Source organism: Colias philodice, chromosome 5 (assembly GCF_061535455.1).
Source record: "Colias philodice isolate Cphi_HAF_F1 chromosome 5, ilColPhil1 Martin Lab GWU primary, whole genome shotgun sequence".
NCBI classification, from domain to species: domain Eukaryota; kingdom Metazoa; phylum Arthropoda; class Insecta; order Lepidoptera; family Pieridae; genus Colias; species Colias philodice.
In genome coordinates, this window is record NC_143090.1 from 9,282,549 (window position 1) to 9,307,900 (window position 25,352).

A 25,352-nucleotide genomic window follows, 5' to 3' on the forward strand; every position below is an offset into this window, starting at 1 on the left:
AGTTTGAACATGTCCAAAGTCAACGTTAAGTACTCTATTTTTTACACACAAACCTTAGAAAATTCAACATAATATATTCTTGTAGTAGTACCATTATTGTTAAATTGTCTGACCTAAATAAATATATAACGCTGAGTCGACAGCAAACTAGAAAGATAACATATTGGGATTAGAATCCTTAAGGAAAACGCAAATGTAGGCCAATACGGACTTGGCGCCAAATTATTTTGTCAACCGCGATTTCTGTTGCGCGTCTTGACATTTTGGTAAACGATGTTAGACGTATTGCATGCTTTTGTTTTCTTTAGATATTCTTATTTTGTTTTTGTTGATTTATCTATGAGTTCGAGTTATAATTGAGTATGAAAGGGGTTTTTGAATTATTTTGTCAATATAATAAATATATATATAAAATAGTAATAAATATATTTTGAACTTTTGTAGCACACAGCAAAAAGCAAATAACATCCGTCTTACAGATAAAACAATGAGTGAGATAATATTCCCTCTGTAATACCTTACTTGACTTTTAATTAGGAAGTATTTATTAAGTAACTCGTAATTGTATAAATTAAGTATTAAACAGACATAGGAAAAGCAACTTACAGTACCCTAAACCATAATAAATAGATTAATATTTCCGCACATCAACTAACTTCGTGGCCACATCAGTGATCACGAAAATAACTCCTAAATTTAATAACATTGAAACAAATCCTAAGCTATCAATTTCGACAAGTATTAGTACAAAAGCTCAATGCTATCCTTGATTACAAAACATTCCTAATTCTTGTGTCGACTGAAATTCAGTATGAAAAGAGACGCGGCATAGAGCGCACGTACTTTATCCCCAAAACTTTCAGTATTTACATTTACGATAAAGTGATAATATTGTATGAAAAAATAATATATGGCTGTTAATGTGATGTGAACCTTTGGATTGAATATCTAATGCCCGGTGAGGAAGTTATTAGTATTTTATTTCCGACTTTTACATCTAACGTGCGATATTTATCACGTTGGAAGCAATCAAACTTTAATCACAAGTTAAGTAACATTAACAACCTGATTGGCTATAAAAGTTCGTTGGTTTAATTTATAAACGTGTGTCCAAATTAGTAAAATTTAATTGTTTCATTTTAAATTTGATAGTTGTAGATACTATATAATTTAGTTTATCAGAATATAACTTCAGTAGCAAACATTATTTTTTCTGAGCGATAAAAATTTGTAGAGATTTTTATTTTAAATAATTGTAGAGATGTACCTAAGTAAGTACAATATTGTTTACTAAAAAATTTAAAACAATCCCATCCTTAATACTGAATGATATATTCAGAAAAGGGAACCCTGTATCAATAGTTGACCATCCCTCATAAATGTACCTTTTCAATATTTATTTTTATTTTAAACAAAAATAAAATGCAGAGAAATTTAAAAATCTTTAATGTTCCTTCACTACACACTAAAATAGGCATTTGCTAATATTTAATCAAAACATACGTTTCCTTTCAAACAACAACTCCATCCTTATATTATCATTTTAATTGGCTTGTTTATGCCGGAGCTAAAATTATACCGCAGCTTTCACCACATGATTTTCATACGCTATAATAATCTTATACGCAATAGTTATGACGTTAGGTTTATTATACATATTCAAAGCGGTTTAGTTGTGTTTCTTATATTAATAACTCCGCCCGCGGCTTCGCCCGCTTTGTCTAAAACATAATAAATTATATACTAAAAACCTTCCTCTTGAATCACTCTATCTATTAAAGAAACCGCATCAAAATCCGATGCGTTTTAAAGATTTAAGCATACATAGGGACAGAGAAAGCGACTTTGTTTTATACTATATAGTGACTAGCTTGATAAAAGGTAGCCTATGTTCTTTCTCAGGGTCTAAAGATTGTCTGTGCCAAATTTCATCAAAATCGGTTGAGATTTGAGAAGTTTAAGCGGGAAAGCGTAACAGACAGACAGACAGAGTTACTTTCGCATTTACAATATTATAATAAGTAGGGATAAATATTCCTTTGTATACTATAATTTTGTTTTTATTAAAGAAAATGTTTGTAGTGTTGACTGACCCTATGTCTAAGTAATTCTCGGAAGTATTTGTAAAAACTCTATAAGTGTACATTTACTTGTAATACATTATTTATTAAAGAATCGTTAAGATATATTAATTCTAGACTCGGCGGTTTGGAGCTTTGCTTTTATAAAAAGCTTCTAGTGATGGTTTTTTTAAGTCGACATTTTAGCCACAAGGGTCAAGCAATATAGATAGTTTTAGAATATTTTCTATCACATATTATTCAAAGTAAAATATAGAGACTACTTGAAAATTTATATAGTAGAGCATATAACAATAAACTAAACTAAAAAAATAGGCTTGTAAAGAGCACTAAGTCTAGGACTAGGTATAACGACGTTTTTATTGAATTACTAGCGGTCCACCCCGGCTACGCCCGTGGTACATATTTACGTTTTCTCTACATAAGAACCATCCTCGTACTTCAAGAAATATAATAAAAAGAAATATCGAAATCGGTATATCCGTTCACACGTGATGCATGCCTTGACAACGACAACGACACCTATAGACAGGGGGGTAGCTACCGCCGTATCTGCCGTATCAATTATACGGGGCCCCCGCGCCAAGGAGGCCCCCAACGTGCGCTTTTGTGAGAAATCTTTACCCTTCCTAAGGGCCCCCAAACCAATTTTTATACGGAGCCAAGGCACGCTGCGCTTCTGTATATAGACTAGTTATTATAATATAGAGACACTTATTCTAGGCCAAGAGAAACATAATATCGTCTTAAACATGATAGCTAGTATACCCAGCTAGTTAGCGGTTATTAATACGTGACCCTAAAGTTTAGTTTAGTAATAGACTAAATTGTTAAGGACCTAAACAATCTAGACTACAAAACAAATAGTCTGGTAATCCATAGCGAGCACACATGTTGAAGTAAACTTAAATACAAACTAAATAAGCCTTTGATGAAAGCAATATTTGCCCGTAAATCTTAGTATAAAATTGTCAATATTAAACTACTTATTCTAGCTACGAGTACATTCACTTGTTCTTAATGATTCCTATTTTAAATCGTATTAAAATTGGTTCAGTAGTTTCAGTCTACCTCTATAGGCACACAAAACCATTTAATTATTAAATTTAAATTTATTAAAAGGGTTTTTTTTATTGAAGGGCAATCTTTGTCAGATTATATATCTTATTCATCATTTTATAATATTTTTCATATCTTATACAAACGACTTATAAACATGGTACACAGAATTATTCTTCTAGTAACTTCTATCCGATATTCTGCTGCGAAAGCCTGCTATGCTTAATGCGATTTTCTGAAGTGGAAAAAGATGAAAGAAACCGACTAACACGTTTACTGAAGAGTGCTTTTAAAGTTTTATTTTGATTCACAAAGGTAGGTATTAAAAGCAATGCATGTCCTACAAAATAATCTACCTTAACAAATACTTGTTCGATACCACAATTCTATCGGTTGGTTTAGATGGCAGTGCCCTGCCTTCAAAGCCAGAGGTCGTGGGTTCGATTCCCTGCACCCAGTGCAAATATTTGTGTGATGAACATAGATGTTTGTTCTGTGTCTGGGTGTTAATTATCTATATAAGTATTTATTTAAAATTATAAATTATGTATGTTCATCAGCCTTCTGGTTTGCATAACACAAGCGAAAGCTTAGTATATAGATCGTGCCGTGTGTGAAAATTGTTCTGAAAAATAAGGAAATATGAAATATAAACCTTGTCAAATTAAGAGGTCCCTACCTCTTTTAAAATTCACCTCCTTGGTACAGTGGTTGACGCGTGTGCGTAGAACCGAGTTGTCCTGGGTTCGATTCCCAGTGGAGATGAAGAAAAAAAAAATGTCTCGGTCTGGCAGGACACAGAAGGCCTACACCTACTTTTCCCTAAATAAAATCGATCAGTGAAACAGATGTATAATGCATCTGCCCCTTAACCCACTAGGGGACATGGGACTTCACTTACTTACTTACCTGTTTTAAAATTATAAGAGACACATTTAAAAGATTAATACGAAGGTGTAATCCAAATTTATACAAGTGAAATCTACGATAAATTCATCTCACGATATAAATTCAACAATACAGACAGATTAATGACTTTCATACATTATTTTAACCATTATCCTTGAAAATAGATCATAAATTACTAACATCTCTAAGAGTCTTGCTGTAGTATACTATCTCTATGGCTGTAGTCAATTTTAAAGATACATAAATCATATTATTTTCTATGGCTTAGTATCTTTTAGATATTAAAGAATTTTTAACGGAATTTAAACGCGATTTATTCAGTAGGTATATTTATTTAAACCGACGTTTTGTATCGTATATTTTTAGTGAAGTCAAATAATATTTTAATTATATGCAGTTATTCAATAGTATGTCGCTTTTCATTTATAACAACAGCTGCAATTGCCACAAAACCCGCAAATCCGGTTAAAACGAATTATTTAATTGCAAATGTGCTTTGCGGTGAAAAACATAGATAATGCTGCGGCGAGAACCGACTTTATGACAACGCAAAAAGTATTGAATTGTTATAAGTATTGAATTATTTAAAGGAGCTTTGAAGTTATTTTTATTTTCTGATTATTAAGTGTTTTAATTATTCCCAGAATAACCTGTAGATCAAGTTTCGCAGAAGTTTCGTAAAAATCATTGTGACATGAAAATTATATATGTCTAGATGTAGAGGAGCTTTTACGAGTAGTTTCGTTTGTATTGTCTGACGTAAGATAATGAAGAACACGTAACTAATTAATTAGGCAGTAATTTAATATCTTGTCTATAATTTGATAATATTAATTAGTAATTACTAATAAACGTGTTGATATTACGAGCATGTGTTTAGAAATAATTATCATTAAACAATATGTTCTTTAGCTATTAGGTTATTTGGAAACAATATTTGGATTAAAACTGGAAATGTTTGATATATCTTTTAGCATATTATTTTTGTTTCTACATAAAATATGAAACTGTGCTCATAATATAAAAACGGAACATTATTTTTTTATATTAATTCATCATGCTTTCCCATCATCATCTTTTTTCCTTCAATATATAATATACTAGCTTTCCGCCCATGGCTTCGCCCGCATCGTCTCAAACCAAAAAAAAGTGTGTGCGTGTAACCTTTACGCGCGATTGAAGTAAAACTTCTTTGGCGTTGACGACATATATCACTGAAATGATTAAATATTAACTTAAATAAATAAATATTATATTATAATTTAATTATATTTATTATTCATGTGCTTTACAAAGATTATTTAAATGTTATATTAATATTATTCATTCGAAACAGGTAATTGAATGTCATCATAATTTCTTACGTACGAAATTATAGGTTTGTGGTAACTATAATGTGAAACATAAATTTTACTCTCTAAATTTGCTACTTTTCTTGAAAATACAGCATCTATCGTTGTACCGAAACGCGTTGTTGAATGAAGTCGAGAAGTGTTCATAGATAAATCAAATTTTTCTTCTAAAAAATCAATTAACGGCTGAGATTCCTGAGAGCGAAAATTAACATTAAAATCTCCAGTTAGAATCATCGGTAATTCATGATAATTACTATTTAAAAGTCGAGAACCTTCAATTGTGAAGTGAAGTAATTGCTGATGAATAAATTTTATGATATTTGTCAGGCTAGTATTTGTAGAAATATAAATAACAACGATAATCACAGGTTGGTCATTCGTATTAACACATCGAACCAAGGCGATGTCACCAATTTGTGAAACCTCATCGGAAATTTGTGATAATATAGTTGGTGAAATATTTTGAATTGGTGTTACATTGTTCAGTGTATCTGTAGATGAATGATATACAGCTACTCCACCAGCAGTTGAGTTGGGTCGTTTGTATTGGGTAACGCAATAAAAATTTTCAATAAGAATTTGTTCGTCATTTTTCATCCAAGTTTCGGAAAATAACAGCAATGTGGACCTTTTTAATACTTTATCATTCAGATCAGAAACATGAGCACGTAAACTTTGGCAGTTGAAGGAAAATAGTGTAATGTTACTCTCATTTACAAGGTTATATAATTCTTCCTGTTGTGTTATTAGGCGAGAATTTGAAAGTCTTTCAAATTCACACTGTAAATCAACTATTCCCCCTGGACGCTTTCTTCCATGATAAAATTTGTTGTCATCGGTGTTTGAGACAATGAACAATCCATTTATATCAGTTACTCGTGATAATGCTACATATAACAGCTGCTGACTGTGACTTTTATTGTATTCATAAACGATTTGATCAAAAGTACCACCTTGAGACTTATGTATTGTAAGCGCACAAGCAGATACTAATGGAAAGTGATTTCTCTTTGCAAATATTGTCTTATTTCTATTCATTGGTACAGATGACGATCTTCGTAAAATTGGGACTGCTGTTCTACTAATGTTTAGAGTTTGAATATGATGGGCAGCTTTTTTCCTAATTTTCTCTCCTATCTTACCAGGAAACTCAAGCCATAAGCGTATGATGTTATCACTGTCATCACGTTCAATATACACTAACTTTCCAACACAACCGTTGGCTAAGCCATCAGATACATCAATATTGGTTGTAATAATGTAAAATTTGTTAAGAACTAATATGATTTCATAAGGCGATCCTCCTGTATCAATAACTGACATTTTATGAAATTGTTGGCGTACATATGCTTCTTGTTCAACTGAATGACAACCTATATACATATCTGTTGCTATGGATACTACTTTGTCTTCAGCAATATTTAAAATAGATTGATTATAATCCGCAACATGTTTATTTTTATTTTTAATTTACTTATTTTAAAAGTAATAAATAAACAAGTATATTTAGAGATTTTCAAAAAATTTTGCAATTTAAAATAATGTTTTTAAAACTGTTGAATTTTTCATTCACTTTGCTATTCACAATTGATCCGTTTGAAAATTTGAAAATAAATAATCCTAATTGATTATGATATTTGCCACTAGCTGGCGTATAAGTCAAGAAGCGTGTAGTATATGACATATACTTACAACCAATCAGAATTATTATTTTTAAATGGCGGAAACTACGCAGACTATAGTAAGCGTTACTTCCGTCAGAAAATAAATCTGAGTTACTCCCTAGTCGCGCCTAAAGAAGTTTTACTTCAATAAATAATATACTAAAACCTTCCTCTTGAATCATTCTAACTATTAAAAAAACCGCATCAAAATCCGTTGCGTAGTTTTAAAGATCTAAGCATACGTAGGGACATAGGGACTTTGTTATATACCATGTGATTGGCGATGAAATAAATTTTAGTCCAAACTATGCATTATTGCATTTATTTTTCAGTTTCCAGCTTAATTATAATGTAGAATATTACATAGATCTTACGTATGTAAATAATATTAATTTATTTCATTGATATCTTATATATAAAATTCTCGTGTCACAATGTTAGTCTGCATACTCCTCCGAAACGGGTGGACCGATTCTCATGAAATTTTCTGTGCATATCGGGTAAGTCTGAGAATCGGCCAACATCTATTTTTCATATGTACCACGGGCGAAGCCGGGGCGGACCGCTAGTCTTTATATAATATTCTGATTTTGTAGTTTCCATAATATTTTATTCGATATACCCTTGTGTAATACGTGGATGAACATTAGTATATAAGTACATCTATATATAATAAAAATGAAAAGCTAAATGTGTTTAAAAAAAACTCGAAATGGCTGAACCGATTTCGTTAATTGTTTTTTTATAATATTCCTTGAAGTACGAGGATCGTGTTTATGGAGAGAAAACGTAAACAAGTACCACGGACGAAGCCGGGGCGGACGGCTAGTAACAATGTTTACGCACTACTTATTTTTGTTATGACCAAAATCAACTACAACTAAATATAAATATGTAGAGATGTTACGAAAACATAACACTCGTTAAATGTTGTGTCACACAATACGTAGGTATATACAATATACGTATAATATAATATGTATAACGTTGTTTGTGGAAGGAAAATTTATAAGTTGTAGGGATGCGATGCCGCATGCTGATTATTATATCAATAGCGTTTATAACTACATATGTCATGTCACACCCCGGACACTCCATACAAAATGATCGTTTTGACAGTCACACTGTAGAGACTGCAAATGTGTGTGTTAACGCTTTATGGTTGGCACATTTGTGACTAGCGTAAAAAAAAATTCGCGTTTTTCTGATGAAATACATCCGTAAACAGCACAATATCTAACCATTTTCTACGAAAAACGATAATCACAAATCCAAAATAATAAAATTACTTTAAGTCAATTTGATTAATGTTGTCAATCTTCGTTGCGTATCGTCCTTGCAGAAAAATATGGCCCATTTTATGTCTGATCGCGCGGGGGTGAGGTAAATTTAATTTTGGCGGGAGGCGGAGTGTCCGTTCTGTAGCGTTTAGCTACTATTATGTATTCTGTGGTCATGTATAAAACAAAGTCGCTTTCTGTCCCTATGTCCCTTTGTATGCTTAAATCTTTAAAACTACGCAACGGATTTTGATACGGTTGTTTTTAATGGATAGAGTGATTCAAGAGGAAGAGTTTAGTAGGTACATAATTTATTAGGTTTTAGAAAAACCAGGCAAAGCCTCGAAGCTTGTTTATAAAATAAAAAACACTATCAACAAGCATAAAGATGCTTAGAGCTTTGAAGTTTCAAGTACTGTAGAGCTTTTGTGTCGGTTATTCTTTATAATCTAGTCGTTTAAAAATAAATCTTATTGGCAATGGAATAAGTCTATTTTAGTTTGAGCACATTACTAAATAGTTACTATGTCAGTATAAGTTGCATACACTAGGTACGTTGTATTTAAAAATAACATGAATTAGTTCTGTTTTAATTGTAGGGTTGGAACGTCGCTGTAATTATTTTAATGACAAACATTTTTGTATAAGGTTCTAACTTCTAAGTAAGGTTACCACAAAAGATCAGCGCCGCAGTGGAATATTAGTTCGTTTTATTCGCTTCAAGAGTGGAGGCGTAAATATAATTTGTATAAAAATACATGTAATAAAAAACTTAAAATGGTTTTTTCATTGTTAATAAAGTCCACGAATATTTCTGTATTTGTGAGTTTCTGTATGATTTCGGTTTGTGTTATTGATGAAATATAGCGATTTTTATTATTCTTTTACAGTGACAAAATAATAAGTTAACATATAAAATCGAAAATGACAAAAATTAATGTTTCTGAACATTCGTTCAGAAACATTAGTTATTTTTTTCAAAAAGCTCTATTTTTGAAAAAAATAACTAAAAATAAAGAGTTTTATGTTTATTATTAGAAACAATAAAATTGTTCCTGCTTATAATTATAATGTTGATAATAACAAGGCTGTGTGTAACTACCCTAAGCTTTCATACCTTAATCTCATACAACCCCAGCTTATAAGTTAGGCGATATCATTAATTTTCGCGCTGAGTATTAAACGAGTAATTTCATTACACTTTCGTATAATTAAGAGAAGTTTACGGTCTTTGAATATTATGTCATAAAATTTGTAGTAAGCATCTACTTAATTGGAATGATTTAATATTAAAATATACGTTTACGTTATTCCTCCGTGGTATTTATTATTTCACACACCGTTTCCCTTCATTAAGTTTCAAATTAAACTAATAATAAAGTAAACATACCTACAATTATATGCATAATTTAATATGTTTGTTTCATTGAATAATTGTGTACACAAACGATGGAGGTCAGTGTTAGCATAATAACAATAGTTGAAGACATTTGTTGAGAATGAAGTAGCAGAAAAACATATAAAGTAAAGGAAATCGTAATTTTTTTAGCAGATTCATAGATCGATAAAAACATAAGAAGTGTACCTATGGGTACTGTTTTTTTATATGAATAAATCCTTTTTTGTCTAGATTAAAAACTATATTTGATGGAAACAGGTGCAATTGCTTAGACATAATATGCACTACCTTTAAAGTAGTATCGGTATACCAAAAAAAATCCAAATTACTTGAATAGGTATAAAACAATTAAATTACATAACTTTTATGAAACAATAAAAGTTATGTAAATAAATATCAAAAAAAATTTAATCACAATCAAAAAAATTTAATTAAATTTTTGAAAGCTCTTTTAACCAACACGCAAACATACTATAACTTAAGTACCTAAGTCCTAACATTCGATTTAGTACAACAACCACGTCCATAGAATACATATTGATTTTATTTGTTCAACAAAATATGGTCGGAGCTTCGAACTGAAGTAGAATATCGATGAGGCGTTATCAAACTCATTTGAGATAAGATAAGAATTATCGAGCTTTTGTTATACAAATTTTTCATAGACATAATAATGTAGACTTTATTCAAAGATTCGTGTTATGAATTATTTATGAGTCAAAATGTGAAAAATATAATTTATCATTAAAGATATTCTGGCAGGTGTTGACTTTGGCTGTGTTAAAATGTAGGAAGCTCACGAAATGATTACTTTTTAAGTAACTTTGAAAGTTATCATTTTTTCAGTTTTTACTGTAGGTATATTGCATGCGTGTAGTTTTTATACCAAATATCGAATGGTATATCGCTAATAGCTTATGCAGTATTTTCATCGAAATTATGACCAACATGAAAACAAGTCATTTTTGATGGAAAAGCTTCTTTGTATAAACCAAAAAGAACACGCTCTACCTGCTAAATTAAAGCTCCTTTGTAGAAACACATACATAAAAGTAGAAAAAATGCATTTAAATTTATTGATTCGCACCAACATTACATAATAATTAATAACAAACCAATAATTAATCCTGAAAGATGGTCCAATACAATTTTATTCATTCTATTGTATTATTGTAGTATTGTCCAGACATTTTAACACTAACATTTGCTAATCTGAAACCCATTGATATCCATGTAGAAACACATGGAATAAGTGTGAGTGTGGATAATTACCCCTATGACCCTTATCAAGTACATACATACGGAAATATGGTTCAACTTCCCTTTTGCCCCTAATCCTATAGATAAGAATTAGGTACTCGCAAACGATACATCAATATCACATGAGATCATTTTCGATTTTACTAACAACCTTATGCTAATTTAACAAACACAATATGTAAGCTCTTATAAGTAATGGAACAATTAAACGACATCTTTGGTTTTGAATAACTTATGTCAAGTGTTTCTGATTATTGCAAGCTCTATTTAATGTGCTTCAAAATAAGCTTCAAATACCTTTATATAAGCTTTTCTTGTTGTTCTTGATAAATTCGGATGAGCTTGAAAATAAGCTTTAGTACGAACTATAGGCTATACTTTTAGTTCTTTATGAATTTGGTCATAATAACTGGCCATTTCTACAATCGTTATTTTAAATACTAGAGAATACGAGTTAAGTCTAGTGACATAATTAATCTATTCAATTATTCTCTTAATTTTCCATAAAAACATTAAGAAAGTATTCTTAATAACGCAAGAAATAAAGAAGAATGCAATAAGCACATTCAAAACATCATGTTCGAGTTAATAAAACTACTCGGAAACTTTCAAAGCATTCTTGCTATTCTATAAATGCACTGGAATAGAATTTAAATGGGAATGTAAAGTTCTCAAGTCTTTCTACTTAATAATGTTTTTAATTTGACTGGTCGTTTGTTACAATTCTAAACTTTCAACAATAGTTCTGTAAACGGATTCTGAAATAGTGCATTTTTCTGTTCCTTTACCTTTATTAAAATAACATTTATTTTCATCACATTCCATTATACTTACATTTATTTTCAACTAGCGGTCCGCCCCGGCTTCGCCCGTGGTACATTTTTACGTTTTCTCTACATAAAAACCATCCTCGTACTTCAAGGAATATAATAAAAAAGAATTATCGAAATCGGTTCAGCCGTTCTCGAGTTATGCGCTTACCAACACATTTTGCGATTCATTTTTATATATAAGATTATAATAATAGCTTTTTTTATAATTCTACGCTTGGAAACCACTAGTTTTCTTGGTTATTTTTTGTGATCCTTTAGACAAACAGTTCATCTTTTGCGTGTTAATGATTGCGAAACATTTTTTTGTATTTTTAATAAAACGTGGTAGAAAATACCATGATATTTACATTAACTTTTTAAATAAAAACGTAGACATTCCAATTACATTTAATCTCACAACAATTTAATCCAAATAATCTTAATAACAAAACCCATTAATTCAGTACTTCACGCATCAGCAATGTGGTCCAGAAAGCAGTCGGTTTGCAGCGCTGTGAGCGGCGTGTCCAGGGGGGAGGAGTGTATGGGGGAACTCTATCCTTTCGCTATTGCTTTGAGGGTGCGGGTGTTACAGGTAATAATTATATAATATTTATTTATTTACACTTAACAATGAAATTTAATCTAAGTATAAAGTCTTTATTTGATCACTTTCCTTTAAGATAAGTTAAACTGGGTGCGTGGGTGTTAATTTTAAATTTTTGGTGGAAATTTTTTTATCTAAAGTGATAACTGATAACTAATGAGCTCTTTTACTAAAAGTTCCTATTTTTACGGTTTTGGTGTGTCGTAGTTAAAGATGACTATCCAGACATGTTATTTTTGAGTTGACCTATTAGATTCTATAAATATAATTGAAATAAAACATATACCTATCTATGTTTCTATATTTAGAACAATCGTCAGTACCTATCGATATTATTTAATTGGTGGACTGAAGTCTAGACTCCAGATGAACTCAATAATTGTACATAACATTTATTTTATTTTCATAAATTCATTAGACAAGTGCTGAAATAAATTACACTTCTGCGTAAATAATATTATCATTTGTTTCAATAAAATAACGTAAACACGAAAAAGCGATGTAGCAAAAAATTAAACCGAGGCTAATCCAATTATCAATTATTTGCACAAAAATATAAAACTGTTCTCATTAAGGGCTTGGTCTAGTAGTGCAAACAAATGCATCCTGTCATCCTATATGTAAATAATACAAATGTACTAAGGGAAAGTTGCTCCAATTAATTTTTAAAAATTAAATCATTCGTATGCATAATTTAATATTCGTAATAAGTACCAAAAATGACAATTTGAAACAATTTTCGTGAAAATTACACCGGGTGATTTTTTTTTTATCAGTACACAAAATTTGCGAATACTTTCTATTGATATCTTCAACTTCATGTTTATATAACTGATCAACTTTTACAAAGAAATTTGGACGAAATATAAAGAAAAATAAGCTTTCCATACAAAATGCATAACTCTATACATTTTTTTCGACCTAAGTTTCTTAGTGAAAGTTGTTCAGTTTAACTAATAAAACGGATAAACAAATTTTGTATATAATAAAAAAAATGTAATGTTTGTGTTAAAAAATTATAAAATAGAAAAATACGCAAATGAAAACAAAAGATATTTATTTCTGACTAGCTTCCGCCCGCGACTCCGTCCGCGCGGATGTCGGTCTTCGCGTCTTCTACAGATTTATTATATTATGTATAATATATAGATTTATATTGATAAACCTATACCCGGCTCGGCGAATGATGATCCCTATGACAGTTCGTCTTAGTGATTGCTCGTATGATGGGTCGTGTCGATACTTTACTATTTTATAGGCAAAGGCGTGGTTTGCATTCAGCCACGTCGGTAAACATGTTTTTACAATTATTATAAACTGAATTTTTAACTAAAATTTTTAACGTATATTATGTTGTTGTATTAATTTAAGTTTTTTAGCATAGATTAAGTGGGTAAGTAAAACGAAAGCTTTTTTTAATTTTCTTGAGTATACAATTGTTGTATGCTGTGATCTTCTGTTCTATTCAATAGTGAATGAACTAAAGCTTAAGCATGGAAAAAATGTGAACTCGTTTCCATTATCGAAATTTGTTTATCGATACTTTCCGCACTAGTCGATAAATGCCAACGATGAAATTTTTTTAGGACGTAAACGTAAAGTCAGATTGATATAATTTCTCCTAAATGTTATGAATTGTTATAATTCCAACGGAATATCATTGTAATGGCATAAAGCTACGTAAAAATTAATAAATGCTATTTTTAGACGCCTCCAATACGTTTCTAATTTAATGGTGACGCCATTACAAGTTTGTCTCTTGAGAACAACTGTCAGTGTCATAGGTATCATCATTCGCCGATCTAAATTATTTATTATAATAAATCTTTTGCTAGCATTCTGATGCTTTATCGGTTGCACTGGATTTATCTCTTTTTTTTTTCAATCGCTTGAATGATATAGGATGGGTCCTTGATGGGCATCGAATGCTGAAGTCTCGAATCAATCAATTCTGACAGTAGGCAATTTATGTAAAATCTTGATAATGGTCCATCATTTTATTTTGCCTAAACGTTACATACTTTTTTATATATTCTATTTTTAACGAATGATTCACTCCAGTCCAAACAGCAAATAAGCAGACTTCTGCTTCTGCAACGTTTAGTTGTCCCTGAATTTGGAAAAAATAGTCATGATTCTTATCTATGACAAAAGTGTTATTTTTTGCATTGTATTTCAAATATTAAATTTTTTATTTTTAACCGCATCTACCGCATTCATGTCTTTTGCCGGAATTAGACATTTAACTTCTACTAGTCCCATTTTCCCTTTTTGATACGGGAGTGTATAAAGTAAATTTTTTAGATATTTCTCGTTATACTTTTAAAAAGTTATTATTGTCATTTTGCTCATTAGGTAAAGTAATTTCGATATCAGTTTTAAGTTTTTTGATACCTGCAATAATAACGTCATAATCGCCTGCACATACTTATCGATTACACCCTGTATACAATCCACCATCCACATTCATAATGTTTTCCTGTCCTCCTCTCCTTTACGCTGTTCACCGATACATTTTAAATGAGTAAATCTGCTACCACTGAAGGATGTTTCATTGTGATCAGCAAATTTTCACCACTGTTGTCCATTATTTGTTTTTCATTTTTAATCAGCAATTGGGAATCATCAGTTTTGTTTTTTGCAGATTGGTGATGTATCCTAACAATACGTTGAAAAGGGAAAGCATCAACGAATTATCGTTTTCGTCCTCTTTTTTTATTCTTCGCGTCTCTGTTACTTGTGTTTGTTTAGTTCTCAACACCCACAGAATTTTCTATGTTATTGTGATCTTCCATTACATCTGAGTTTTGATGATGTGATGATAATCCATTCGTTTTAATATTGATACTTAGAGTTGGTGGACTAAACTAGAAATGGCGGACTAAATTTGTCAGCGCGTCTGTAAGATCAGAATATAAAACCAACATCCTGTATTTAAGTTACAAAATTAATAATCAAACAACATGCCGCTACGTTGAAAATGACTAGAAGAAAAAATTAAAACACCTCTGCATATAATTTTGGAGTAAACAAATCATTTTCCTTGGGGATTTCCCCGGATGAACTTGGTAAGTTCAAGTTCTCAATACAAGTTTATATTATATTTCGTATTTCTCAAATGAAAAATAAACATTTTTGGAACTTCAAAAATTAATGTTGTGTGGTTTTATGAAACCACGGTAAAAGTGAAACTGTTCGAACGGTTCCGAACACTGCTTTGTGTAGCGCATGTCGCGTGTCGGTCGGCTGCCGAGTAGGTATACCTACCTACTCGGCAGCCGCGATACACGCGACATGCGTTACACAGACCAAAAAGTTTGAGACGATGTAATAAAAGTTTCACTTTAAAAATTATATTATAAGAAAATTTATGAGCTTACTTTAGTTTTAAAGAAATATACATCCCTTTACTGACACTCCGTAAAATAAAGAAATTGTTGCCAATCACCTTTGCTGTTTGCAATCTATATGGTTTCATTAACTTTATGTTCGAAGATAATTTTTTTTCTAGTAGTTACACGCGTATTTTTTTCGTTTATTTTCCATATCGAAATCAAATGTTTAAAAATACGAATATTTGCACAAAACTAAGATAAAAATAATCAATTAACAAAAATATTAAATTTAATGAAGTAGAGCAACTTTCACTTCGGTATGAAGGAAAATCGAGCGTAGAGCACACGTCAGAACGCTCCGGCCCAAGGAGCGCCACTAAAGAAATTCGCTAGGATTTTTCCTAATTATTTTAAATATTTTTTTAATATTTAAAGAATTATCAAAATTCAAAAAAAAAATTTTTTAAAGGATTAATACTCATTGGTCTTCAACCAACTCGAATAAATTAGTGGAAAAAATAACTTTTAGCAGTATTTATCAATAGATTTTGTAAGGCAAAAAATGGGAAATTTAATGAATTTATAACGTTCTAATTAGGAAAATCATAAGTTTTTCGGCAATTGTATTCAGCAGTTTTTAATAACGACTATATAAGGATAATAATGCGCTGATCAGATTGTATAAATTGTAATCGGTTGCAACGTAGTGAGTGCACAAACTTAGCTCGAAATGTCTTTGGGGGAAAGAGACTTATCTTGAAGGCCTGATTAAGGTAACATAAAGTAACTTAATAAATGTGAAAAAATTCACGCGCATTTCTTATATAACACTAATTGATAAACAAGAAAAAAAAATTCAGTTTATCATTTAATTAGCCGGGAAAAAATTGTCAAATAACTTGTTGAAAACGCAATTTTGCTAGACTGCAGCCTTAAGAACATTTGTTTTATGCTTTTCGTCTAACAATTTAACTTCTGTGCCAAAATAGAATTAAGTAAATTATTTTATTTGTAATTATTTTCAACACGATTTACTAGGCCATGAACTTGGTAGAGACAATTATTATTGTAATCGGTAATGTAGGTTAAAAATGCAACCAATTTAAGACTAGAAAATATCTTAAAATAAAACGGAGCAATTAACTTTTGAACAATATAAAATGTTTTATATTTTTCTGTGAAATATTCAAAACAATTCGCTCTTACCATAATAATTATAAAAACGACAAAGGCATGAAGACTTCAATTCATAAAGCAAATTTCATTAAAAAATATTATATTTTATAGTCAATCCTTACCAGACGAAACATTTCTTTTTCTACCAAAATATTTCACACAACACATTTGAAATTTGAATGCTTGCCAACAAAAGCTTAAGAGCATTATTTATTATTCATATTGGTTTACATACAGGTTTATGTAGATGACGATGCAATATTAATAATTTATTTGACAGAGCTCGTAAATATGATAAAATTTTACATCACTTGCTTTTCAACAAGTTGTGGTTATAAAAAATATGTATTTTGGGTTGATTAGACTCGTTTCTCCTAGTACTATCTATCCCCTTGTTTGAGAGTGTGTTTATATTTTATTTTGTAATAATTAAAAGCTTTATTATTTAATATTACATAAATTAATTACTTTATAATAATAATAATAAAATAATAAATATTATAGGACATTATTACACAAATCGACCTAGTCCCACAGTAAGCTCAATTAAGGCTTGTGTTGTGGGTACTAGGCGACGATAAATATAATATTATAAATACATATATAGATAATAACACCCAGACCCAAGAACAAATAATTGAGTTCATCACACAAATATTTGCCCTGACCGGGGATCGAACCCGGGACCGTCGGCTCAGTAGGCAGTTACTTTACCACTGCGCCAACCGCGTCGTCTTTATAAGTAGTTAGTTCAAAAATGCTCTATTTTGTGCTTCGTTTACCTACAACAAACTCATGGTAGAACTTAAGGGCCGGCGCCCACTGCCGGCACGGCACGGCATGGCACGGCAGAGCATCCCGCGGCGTGCAATGGCATCCCGCGGCGTGCAGTGGCATCCCGCGGCGTGCTGCGTGATCCCGCGGCATTCAGTGGCATGCCGTGGCATCCTGCTAAAAGCCCCACTAATGCTGCATAAGTTTCAACCTTATTTCAACTAGCTAGCAATCATAATTCCTCGACCCCAAAGTGACGCATACGCCTCGCAGGATGCAATGGCGCGCCGCGGTATTCCTTGGAATGAAACAGCAAGACACGTCATGCCGCCGCATCCTGCGGCGTGCCGCGTCATGCTGCAGCAGCCTGCGATACGTCGCGGCATCGTGGCATCGAAATAAAGTAACTTGAATTCTAAACTGATTGAAATAAGATTCAAAATAACTTCATTAGTAATAAAATCCTCTGCCCTGCCATGCCACGCCGTGCCGGCAGTGGGCGCCGGCCCTAAATATTTATTGTAAAGTTTTGTAAACTTGATGTAGGTACATTAAATTAGACATTGATGCAGCATAGATGTTGAAGTATTTCTAAAATAGAAATGTTTTTGCTTACCAAATACCAACAATATTAAATCCAATCCTCTAATCTTAGTTTCAATGTGTGATATTTTTTATAAAACTTTATCTACCAATCAAAACCATTTTCCACACAGATTGTGTGCGGTATAGGAGGTCTGGTAGTCGGTGCTGTCGGCTGGCTAGAAGAGAAGCAGAGACCAGTCCTGGGGCTCGGTGTTCCTGCTGGAGCAATCACAGTGCTTGCTGCTGGTAATTCATGATTATTTTGGAAGTAAAACTTCTTTAGCCGCGGCTCATTTGAGCACTTTTTGGTAGGAGAAAATCTAGGTCGCGTCCACGAAATGCTAATGTTGTGAAAAAATACTAAAATTCAATGTTATAAGTTTTCATGTCTGCTTATAGGGTCTGTTACTATAAGTATAAAAATAAGCTATAAAACTTTAATAAAAAATACTGTGCTCCAGTATGTATAGAACGTTATATTTTACTTGAAAGAAGAACTTAAAATGTAAAATAAAAATAAACTTGCTTAAAGTATGAAATAAATTTTATTATGAACCAACCGAATTATTACTCACTTCAACGTTTGTGTCTGGAACGAAGTGTCGTAAAATAGTTTTGAAATAGTGCTCATAAGTAGGTTTCCTAGTAAAAGCGAAAATATCTCGATCATAACTTCTGACCATTAAACTTTATGCTTTTCAACTTATAAATGATAACTTAATTAGTCTAAAAGAAATAAGTCGACTGTTTTGCAATTATTTTCTATATTCATAAATTCTATATTTTTTGTCAGTTCTCTAACTCATTTAAATTCGAATATAATTTCTTAAATATTTGTAGAATAATAAGTTCTATTTAAACTGAACTGATTTATATATATTAAATGATACAATTTTGAACCAAAAGTTTATCTTATAAGTTCAGTAGTAATGGGCCTCATTAAAACGTATACCTTTTAAATATTCAATAATAATTTTATTACAATAAAAATGTGTATTTTCACTGTATTTTAATTCTCTTCAACTAGACATCCTTTAAAAGAGTTTTTTGGTCTATAAATAAATAATCCATACTAATATTATAAATGCGAAAGTAACTCTGTCTGTCTGTCTGTTACTCAATCACGCCTGAACTACTGAACCAATTTGCATGAAATTCGGTATAGATATATTTTGATACCCGAGAAAGGACATAGGATAGGTTTTATCCCGGAAATCCTACGGGAACCGGTTTTTCTCTGAAAACGCGGGCGAAGCCGCGGGCGGAAAGCTAGTAATAAATAAATGTCTATGATAACTTGTCCAAAACCAATTGACACTTTTCTTTTGACCGCCGTCCTTGGTACCTACAACGCTTAGCGTTGTACCAAGATCGATTCGATCGATCGATTGTTGTGCAATCGGAAATCGAATCCTGGACCTCGCTATTCAATAATAGCGAGGTCCAGGATTCGATTTCCGATTGATACTCATAAAAAGTTTCAGTCAGTCAGCCTGACTTCTAAAGAAAATCAATCAAATGCACAGTTTACATATATTATATGCCCTAAAGCCTACCAGGGCATGATCCCAAACCTTTGATTTCACAGCACTATCAGTATACTACAGCCGAGGCTTCGGAGGCTGGGTCTCTGCTCGAACTCAATCATCAAGATCCTGGGGGTCACCCTGGAGGGTCCTGGGTCCTTCACCATGCGCTGCGGTTCCCTTAACAATACTCTGGATAGCTGCTACAGGCGCTCATGTAGCTATGTTCACGTTTTGTATACGATCGCTGTTGAATCTTGGGTAAGTTGATAAGATTTTTTACAAGAATCTAAGTTAACAGATTTCATATTCATACGCGAACAAGAATTGGAAGTTAGATATTGTTTCTAGCTTATTTTATATTGTCTGTGCTACCTTACCTTACAAATTATAATGTGACTTACCTACTTGGCTACTAACTTAAAATTTTCTCGCCTTACTCATCTTACAGGTAAAAATTCGAACATAGTAGGTAATAGTTAGTATTCTGCAAGATATTGATATAGAAATTCGTATTGAGATCTTAAATACAACAGCATACCAATTTTTAAATAAAATTAAAAACAAAAAACACAAACAGGCAAAAGCAAATCCTATTTCCTATTTTCGTACTTATCCAGTTGCGGACGAAACATTCTACAAAAACAATTCCCAGTTATTTCCAAATAAAATCCAAAAAGAATCGTCAGAGCCGGTTATTGAAACAGTTGTCCGCGCTATTGAGTGTGGTTTCCAATTTCCTTTCACAGTACATTTCAAATACCTCGTTTTTCGTTTGAAATTTTTATTCGTATACAACTCGGACTAAATGCATGCAAGCAAGCGAGATACGTTATTTGTGGTTATTTTGAATATTCTAGTTTATACAACTACTGCTTAAACTACGGTATCAGAATAATTTCTACCAGCTATAACTGGGTAATAAAATAATGATCTGCTTTTCTTTATCCTCTCATGCCCAACCGATCTTCTATAGAAAGATAACGAGCTATTGACATTCTCAATAGCAGAGATACTGTTCGGCATATCAAATAAAAATATAGTTTAAAACCTAAAAGCTCGTTTTAATAAAGGCATGAAATTATTGTATTGTCACCGATTCTTTGCTTAGTGTACAAAGTTTAAATTAAATCTGTCCGTTTAAAGTGGGTCAAAATGCAGTCTAAAGAAGTCGGATACATACAAACATACAGCTTAAGTAGGCGTGTTAAAAACACGCTGAGTTTACGTTCTCTTCTTAATAATTCTCAATTCTCTATAGAAAAATCATTCAATACAGATGTGGCACAAGAACATGTATAGGTGTAGCAGTAGCCCAGTTGACTTTCTCCATAACTACGTTGGCCACAGCAGTATACATGGTGCACCTGGATCTGAGGTTCGACGCTGCGTTGTCCCCACCACGGCAAAATGATGGACAGACTTGTACTGCTGTGTCTATGGTATGTTTTGGTAATTTATTGGCTATGTGATCTTACTTGATACTGTTACCTTGAGATGTTGTTTAACATCACATAAAGACTTTGGGATCTCTTGTCTTTCTCATCTAAGTTTTCTACTATTTCGTAGTTGGTTACAGAATTCATTGTTTTAACTGGTTCCTTTTCCTAATCATTAAAACAACAAATAAAGTTAATCTCAAGTATAGCTTTAGCTTCAAGATCAATAAAGGATCTTTAAAATGAAATCCCCCTTTGAAAATATCTAGAGTTTTCATTAATTACATCTTCATATTAAGAACTTATCACTTCGCAATTGGAATCTATATACAAATGAGACACTTCAATTTCAATTCACTCAAGTCAATAGCCCCAAAGAAAAAGTTCCATCCACAAATGGCCATTACCAGTTAAGTAATAAATCTACATATCCACGCCCTAGAGACGCCCAAGGTACATTAATTAATTCACATCGCACGTGATCATCATGCTAATAAGATTATGCCTATCAGGGAACTTAATTACTAATGGGCGTATATGGAGTACGTGAATATATTTCTTGGAAATTAATTAGATTCATTATACTTTGACTATGGTTATGGGTATTCATCCTTGTATTGTGTCGCGTGTAAAGAAGAGTTACTTACTAAAAAAGAAGAATATACAAGAACTTAGGTTGTTTTAGGAATATTGTTTAAAAATGTAAATATAAAAATCTTGTAAAATAATCTGAGTTGAAAACTCTGAAATCTTAAGAACACAAGATGTTATGTTGATGTTATTTCCACATAAATCAAGAAATAAAATTCAGACATGTACGAAAGTTCATTCTAATAATATAAAGCTCTATCTTGTCTATTTATAGTATTTTCAGAAGGGTGAAACTCTTAACGGATTTGTCTTTGAGATAAAAATAAAAGGAATCTTACTAACAGCTCAGAAATTTTATGGAATAGAATAATACGAAGACGGTAAAGTCAAAAATATAAACAGTTTTATTTAATTAATTCCAAAATCTAGGCTTTTATTTTAAAAGATATGCACTTCAATATATTTAAAATTATTTCTACAGGTTCCCTTAACGTCGATAGCCATAAACAGTGGGAACAGTGGCGAAACCGCTCCTGACACCAGTCCCCTCAACAAGGAGAAAGAGCCACAGCCGCCTGAACCGCCTACTTGATGCAGAAATACCGCTTGAGTGTAGAAAAGTGTACAGTTAATGTGTATTTTTTTATCTCCATAAGACAGCTTTTTATAATCAATGTAAACTCATTTAAGATGATAAAGAATTGAGATCGGAAAGACTTGTATCGAAAATGAGAAAAATTTACTGTGAATCTGATGGAATATGTTAATAGTCCAAGATCCCAGAGCGATAAGACATAACTTATTTTCTAAAAGATGAAACTTTAAGTTCTCAGTAGTGTCTCATGTACTTTGTATACCTGCGTGTTTGTGAAGTTTGCCCAGTGACATCTGGGCAGGTACCAGGTGAGAAAGGTGACTAAAAATAAGAGTTACTTTACTTAAATTTAGATGGCTGATTTTTAGATATATTTTATAGAATATCATTCTCAAATGGTATCGCAAGTATCAGACACTTTTCATGGACCAAAACTTTTGTCAGACGCTTTAAAGCTCCACCAAAAATAAAAATAAACTTTACTTATTTTTTAATGTCTGATTTTTTAATATGTTATGAACCAAAAATTTTAGAATTTACCGATAGCCCATAAAAAAGAAGTAGGCGGTAGTGTCATGCCATACTTTTCCGGTATGACTTACAGCCCACCATACAAAGTACATGAGACACTACTGAGAACTTAAAGTTTCATCTTTTAGAAAATAAGTTATGTCTTATCGCTCTGGGATCTTACTCTATAAAGATCAGTTATTTGATAAGGATATAGCTTCAGAATGCATGTGGTGTATAAAGGAACAACTTTTGGTGTAAAATTTTAACTTGTACAATCTTAATAATATTTCATCATTGTATTCAAAGATTTCAAAAACAGTTTTGCATGTTGTAAAATAAATGGCTTATTCCATAATTACCACTTAATTTTACGAAAGTTCCTAATGTAAATAAATGTAAATACTTAATATGTGGATGTAAATAAAATGTTAAATTTATCGCAAGCTTATTTCGAGGCACATTCTTTGAAATGCTATTAACTCGGCCACCAATATTTACTCGGTCTTGAAAGATCGTAAATAAACAGTTAAGACTTTAGATGGAGTTTGAGTTGTTCCTTGATCTTTTCTATCGTTATTATTGCAAAGTTTTCGACATCTCCATTAGAAGAGTTTAATTCGGTGCTATTTTGTAGTGAATTGACTGTGTTGCAGTTTTTATTCTTCTAGTAATATCTTAGTTAACACAAAGAATGAAAGTTGTAGGTGCAAAAGATAAGGTTTTCATGAACATGACTTCCAAAAGTCAAGATTTGATATACAAGACCACTTCCTATTTGTTTTAAGTATATTATGGTTGTTTTAAGTATACTAAATAATTAACTTTCTACATCTTCATCTAAGACTTTGATTGTATGATAGTTTAGGGTTGTATCAGATGTTTTTTCTGCGACAGATTCACCGAAATGTGAATTCATGCCATGTCATGACTCATTAATGAGGAATACTGTGCGATAGAATCTCAGGTGTATTCATTAATATGAAGTGGAATACATATAATGATTATTTCATAATAATTATACTTTCTTTCTATCAATGTATCTGAGCAAGTTAAAGGGTAGACGAATATTCTTGAAGTTAAGTGAACTCTTATTAATAATTACCGACCATCGAAATTCTTAATGAAAATTAAAAATGCATTTTCCTTTGAATTATTAAGCTAAAAGCAAAATTAGCATTAAAGATCTCTCAAATTTTAATTAAATGAGGTCGAAATATTCATAGAGAATATATTTTAATAGAATATAAAATTGGCTTGATGCGTAGCAAAGAAAGCAAAATGTACATTTTCTTCTTTCGATACTAATCCTATTAATATTATAAAGGCGAAAGTTTGTAAGGATGTATGGATGTATGGATGTATGGATGTTTGTTACTCTTTCGCGTAAAAACTACTGAACCGATTACAATGAAATTTAACACACGTATAGAGGGTAACTTGGATTAACACATAGGATAGGTTTTATCCCGGAAATCCCACGAGAACGGGAACTATGCGGGTTTTCCTTTGAAAACGCGGGCGAAGCCGCGGGCGGAAATCTAGTACTGCATAAAGTTTTATTATTTTAGCTCTCAGTATAACTTTATTATAATTCCCGACGGTGGAAGATTCTGGAGAGAAAATGTAGCAAAATCTTTTGCTATCTAGTTTTGAGATTAATGTTATTTCCTGAAAAGTTATAGGGAACGTGGTATACATAATTTAACTTGTTAAGAGAAACCGAGTCAGAGACCATATGCATTTATATTCTATGGTATACGTATACTATTGTATACAAGGCAATATTAATAATTCACCATACTATGTATTGTTTCTTTTCCGCCTTTTTAGGTAAGATTAGACGTCTGATATTAAGCTTTACGTGCACTATGAGTGCCTGTCTTGAATTCAAAGCAATCTTCGTAACGGCAAAGCTGTATTTGATACAAAAACTGCTGCAGGGAACTGATTTTATACGAAGCGACTTAAATAAGTAAGTACCTACTTATTTAAGCTTACGCTTTGTCTTTTTCAAAATGAAAAAGCGGCAGCAGGGAATAAAAATAAATTTTCTAACCCCGCAATCACCTCCCATGAAAATATACGTTTATGATTCACATTTTTGTACAGCAAACACGGAGTATAAAATTAATAATTCTACGAGTTTCTTGGTTCTCAACAATCTACGTTATTATCCACTCACGTGTTTATATAAATTGGATCCAAACTTGATTGTAGCTGTAAAATATTATTGTACTGAAGTAGAAAAGAAACTCGCTAACAGATGAAATTACGTCGACAAAATATTTTTACTTTTGAAACTATTACGATTAGGAAAATAGATATTACTTCATTACTGTGGGTGGAATTTTATTTATATATTCATTTCTTTCGTTGTTGAAGTAATAAAATA

The 25,352-nt window shown here is 31.7% G+C and overlaps 1 protein-coding gene across 2 annotated transcripts; it reads left to right on the plus strand.

The window, feature by feature from the left end:
- The first annotated feature begins 826 nt into the window (after positions 1-826).
- LOC149488576 (uncharacterized) lies at positions 827-23,243 on the plus strand. Of its 2 annotated transcripts, XR_016315595.1 has the most exons (7): positions 827-958; positions 12,284-12,414; positions 18,428-18,542; positions 19,885-20,083; positions 21,102-21,264; positions 22,334-22,621; positions 23,151-23,243. XR_016315595.1 is itself a non-coding variant. In XM_089695177.1 (6 exons), exons 1-6 carry the CDS (start codon positions 952-954, stop codon positions 22,442-22,444), a joined length of 726 nt encoding a protein of 241 aa, XP_089551303.1. In that variant the 5' UTR covers positions 827-951; the 3' UTR covers positions 22,445-22,946. The 2 variants fall into 2 exon arrangements, 1 of the variants encoding a protein (XP_089551303.1); XM_089695177.1 differs by lacking the exon at positions 23,151-23,243 and having other exon boundaries at positions 22,334-22,946.
- The last annotated feature ends 2,109 nt before the right edge of the window (positions 23,244-25,352 follow it).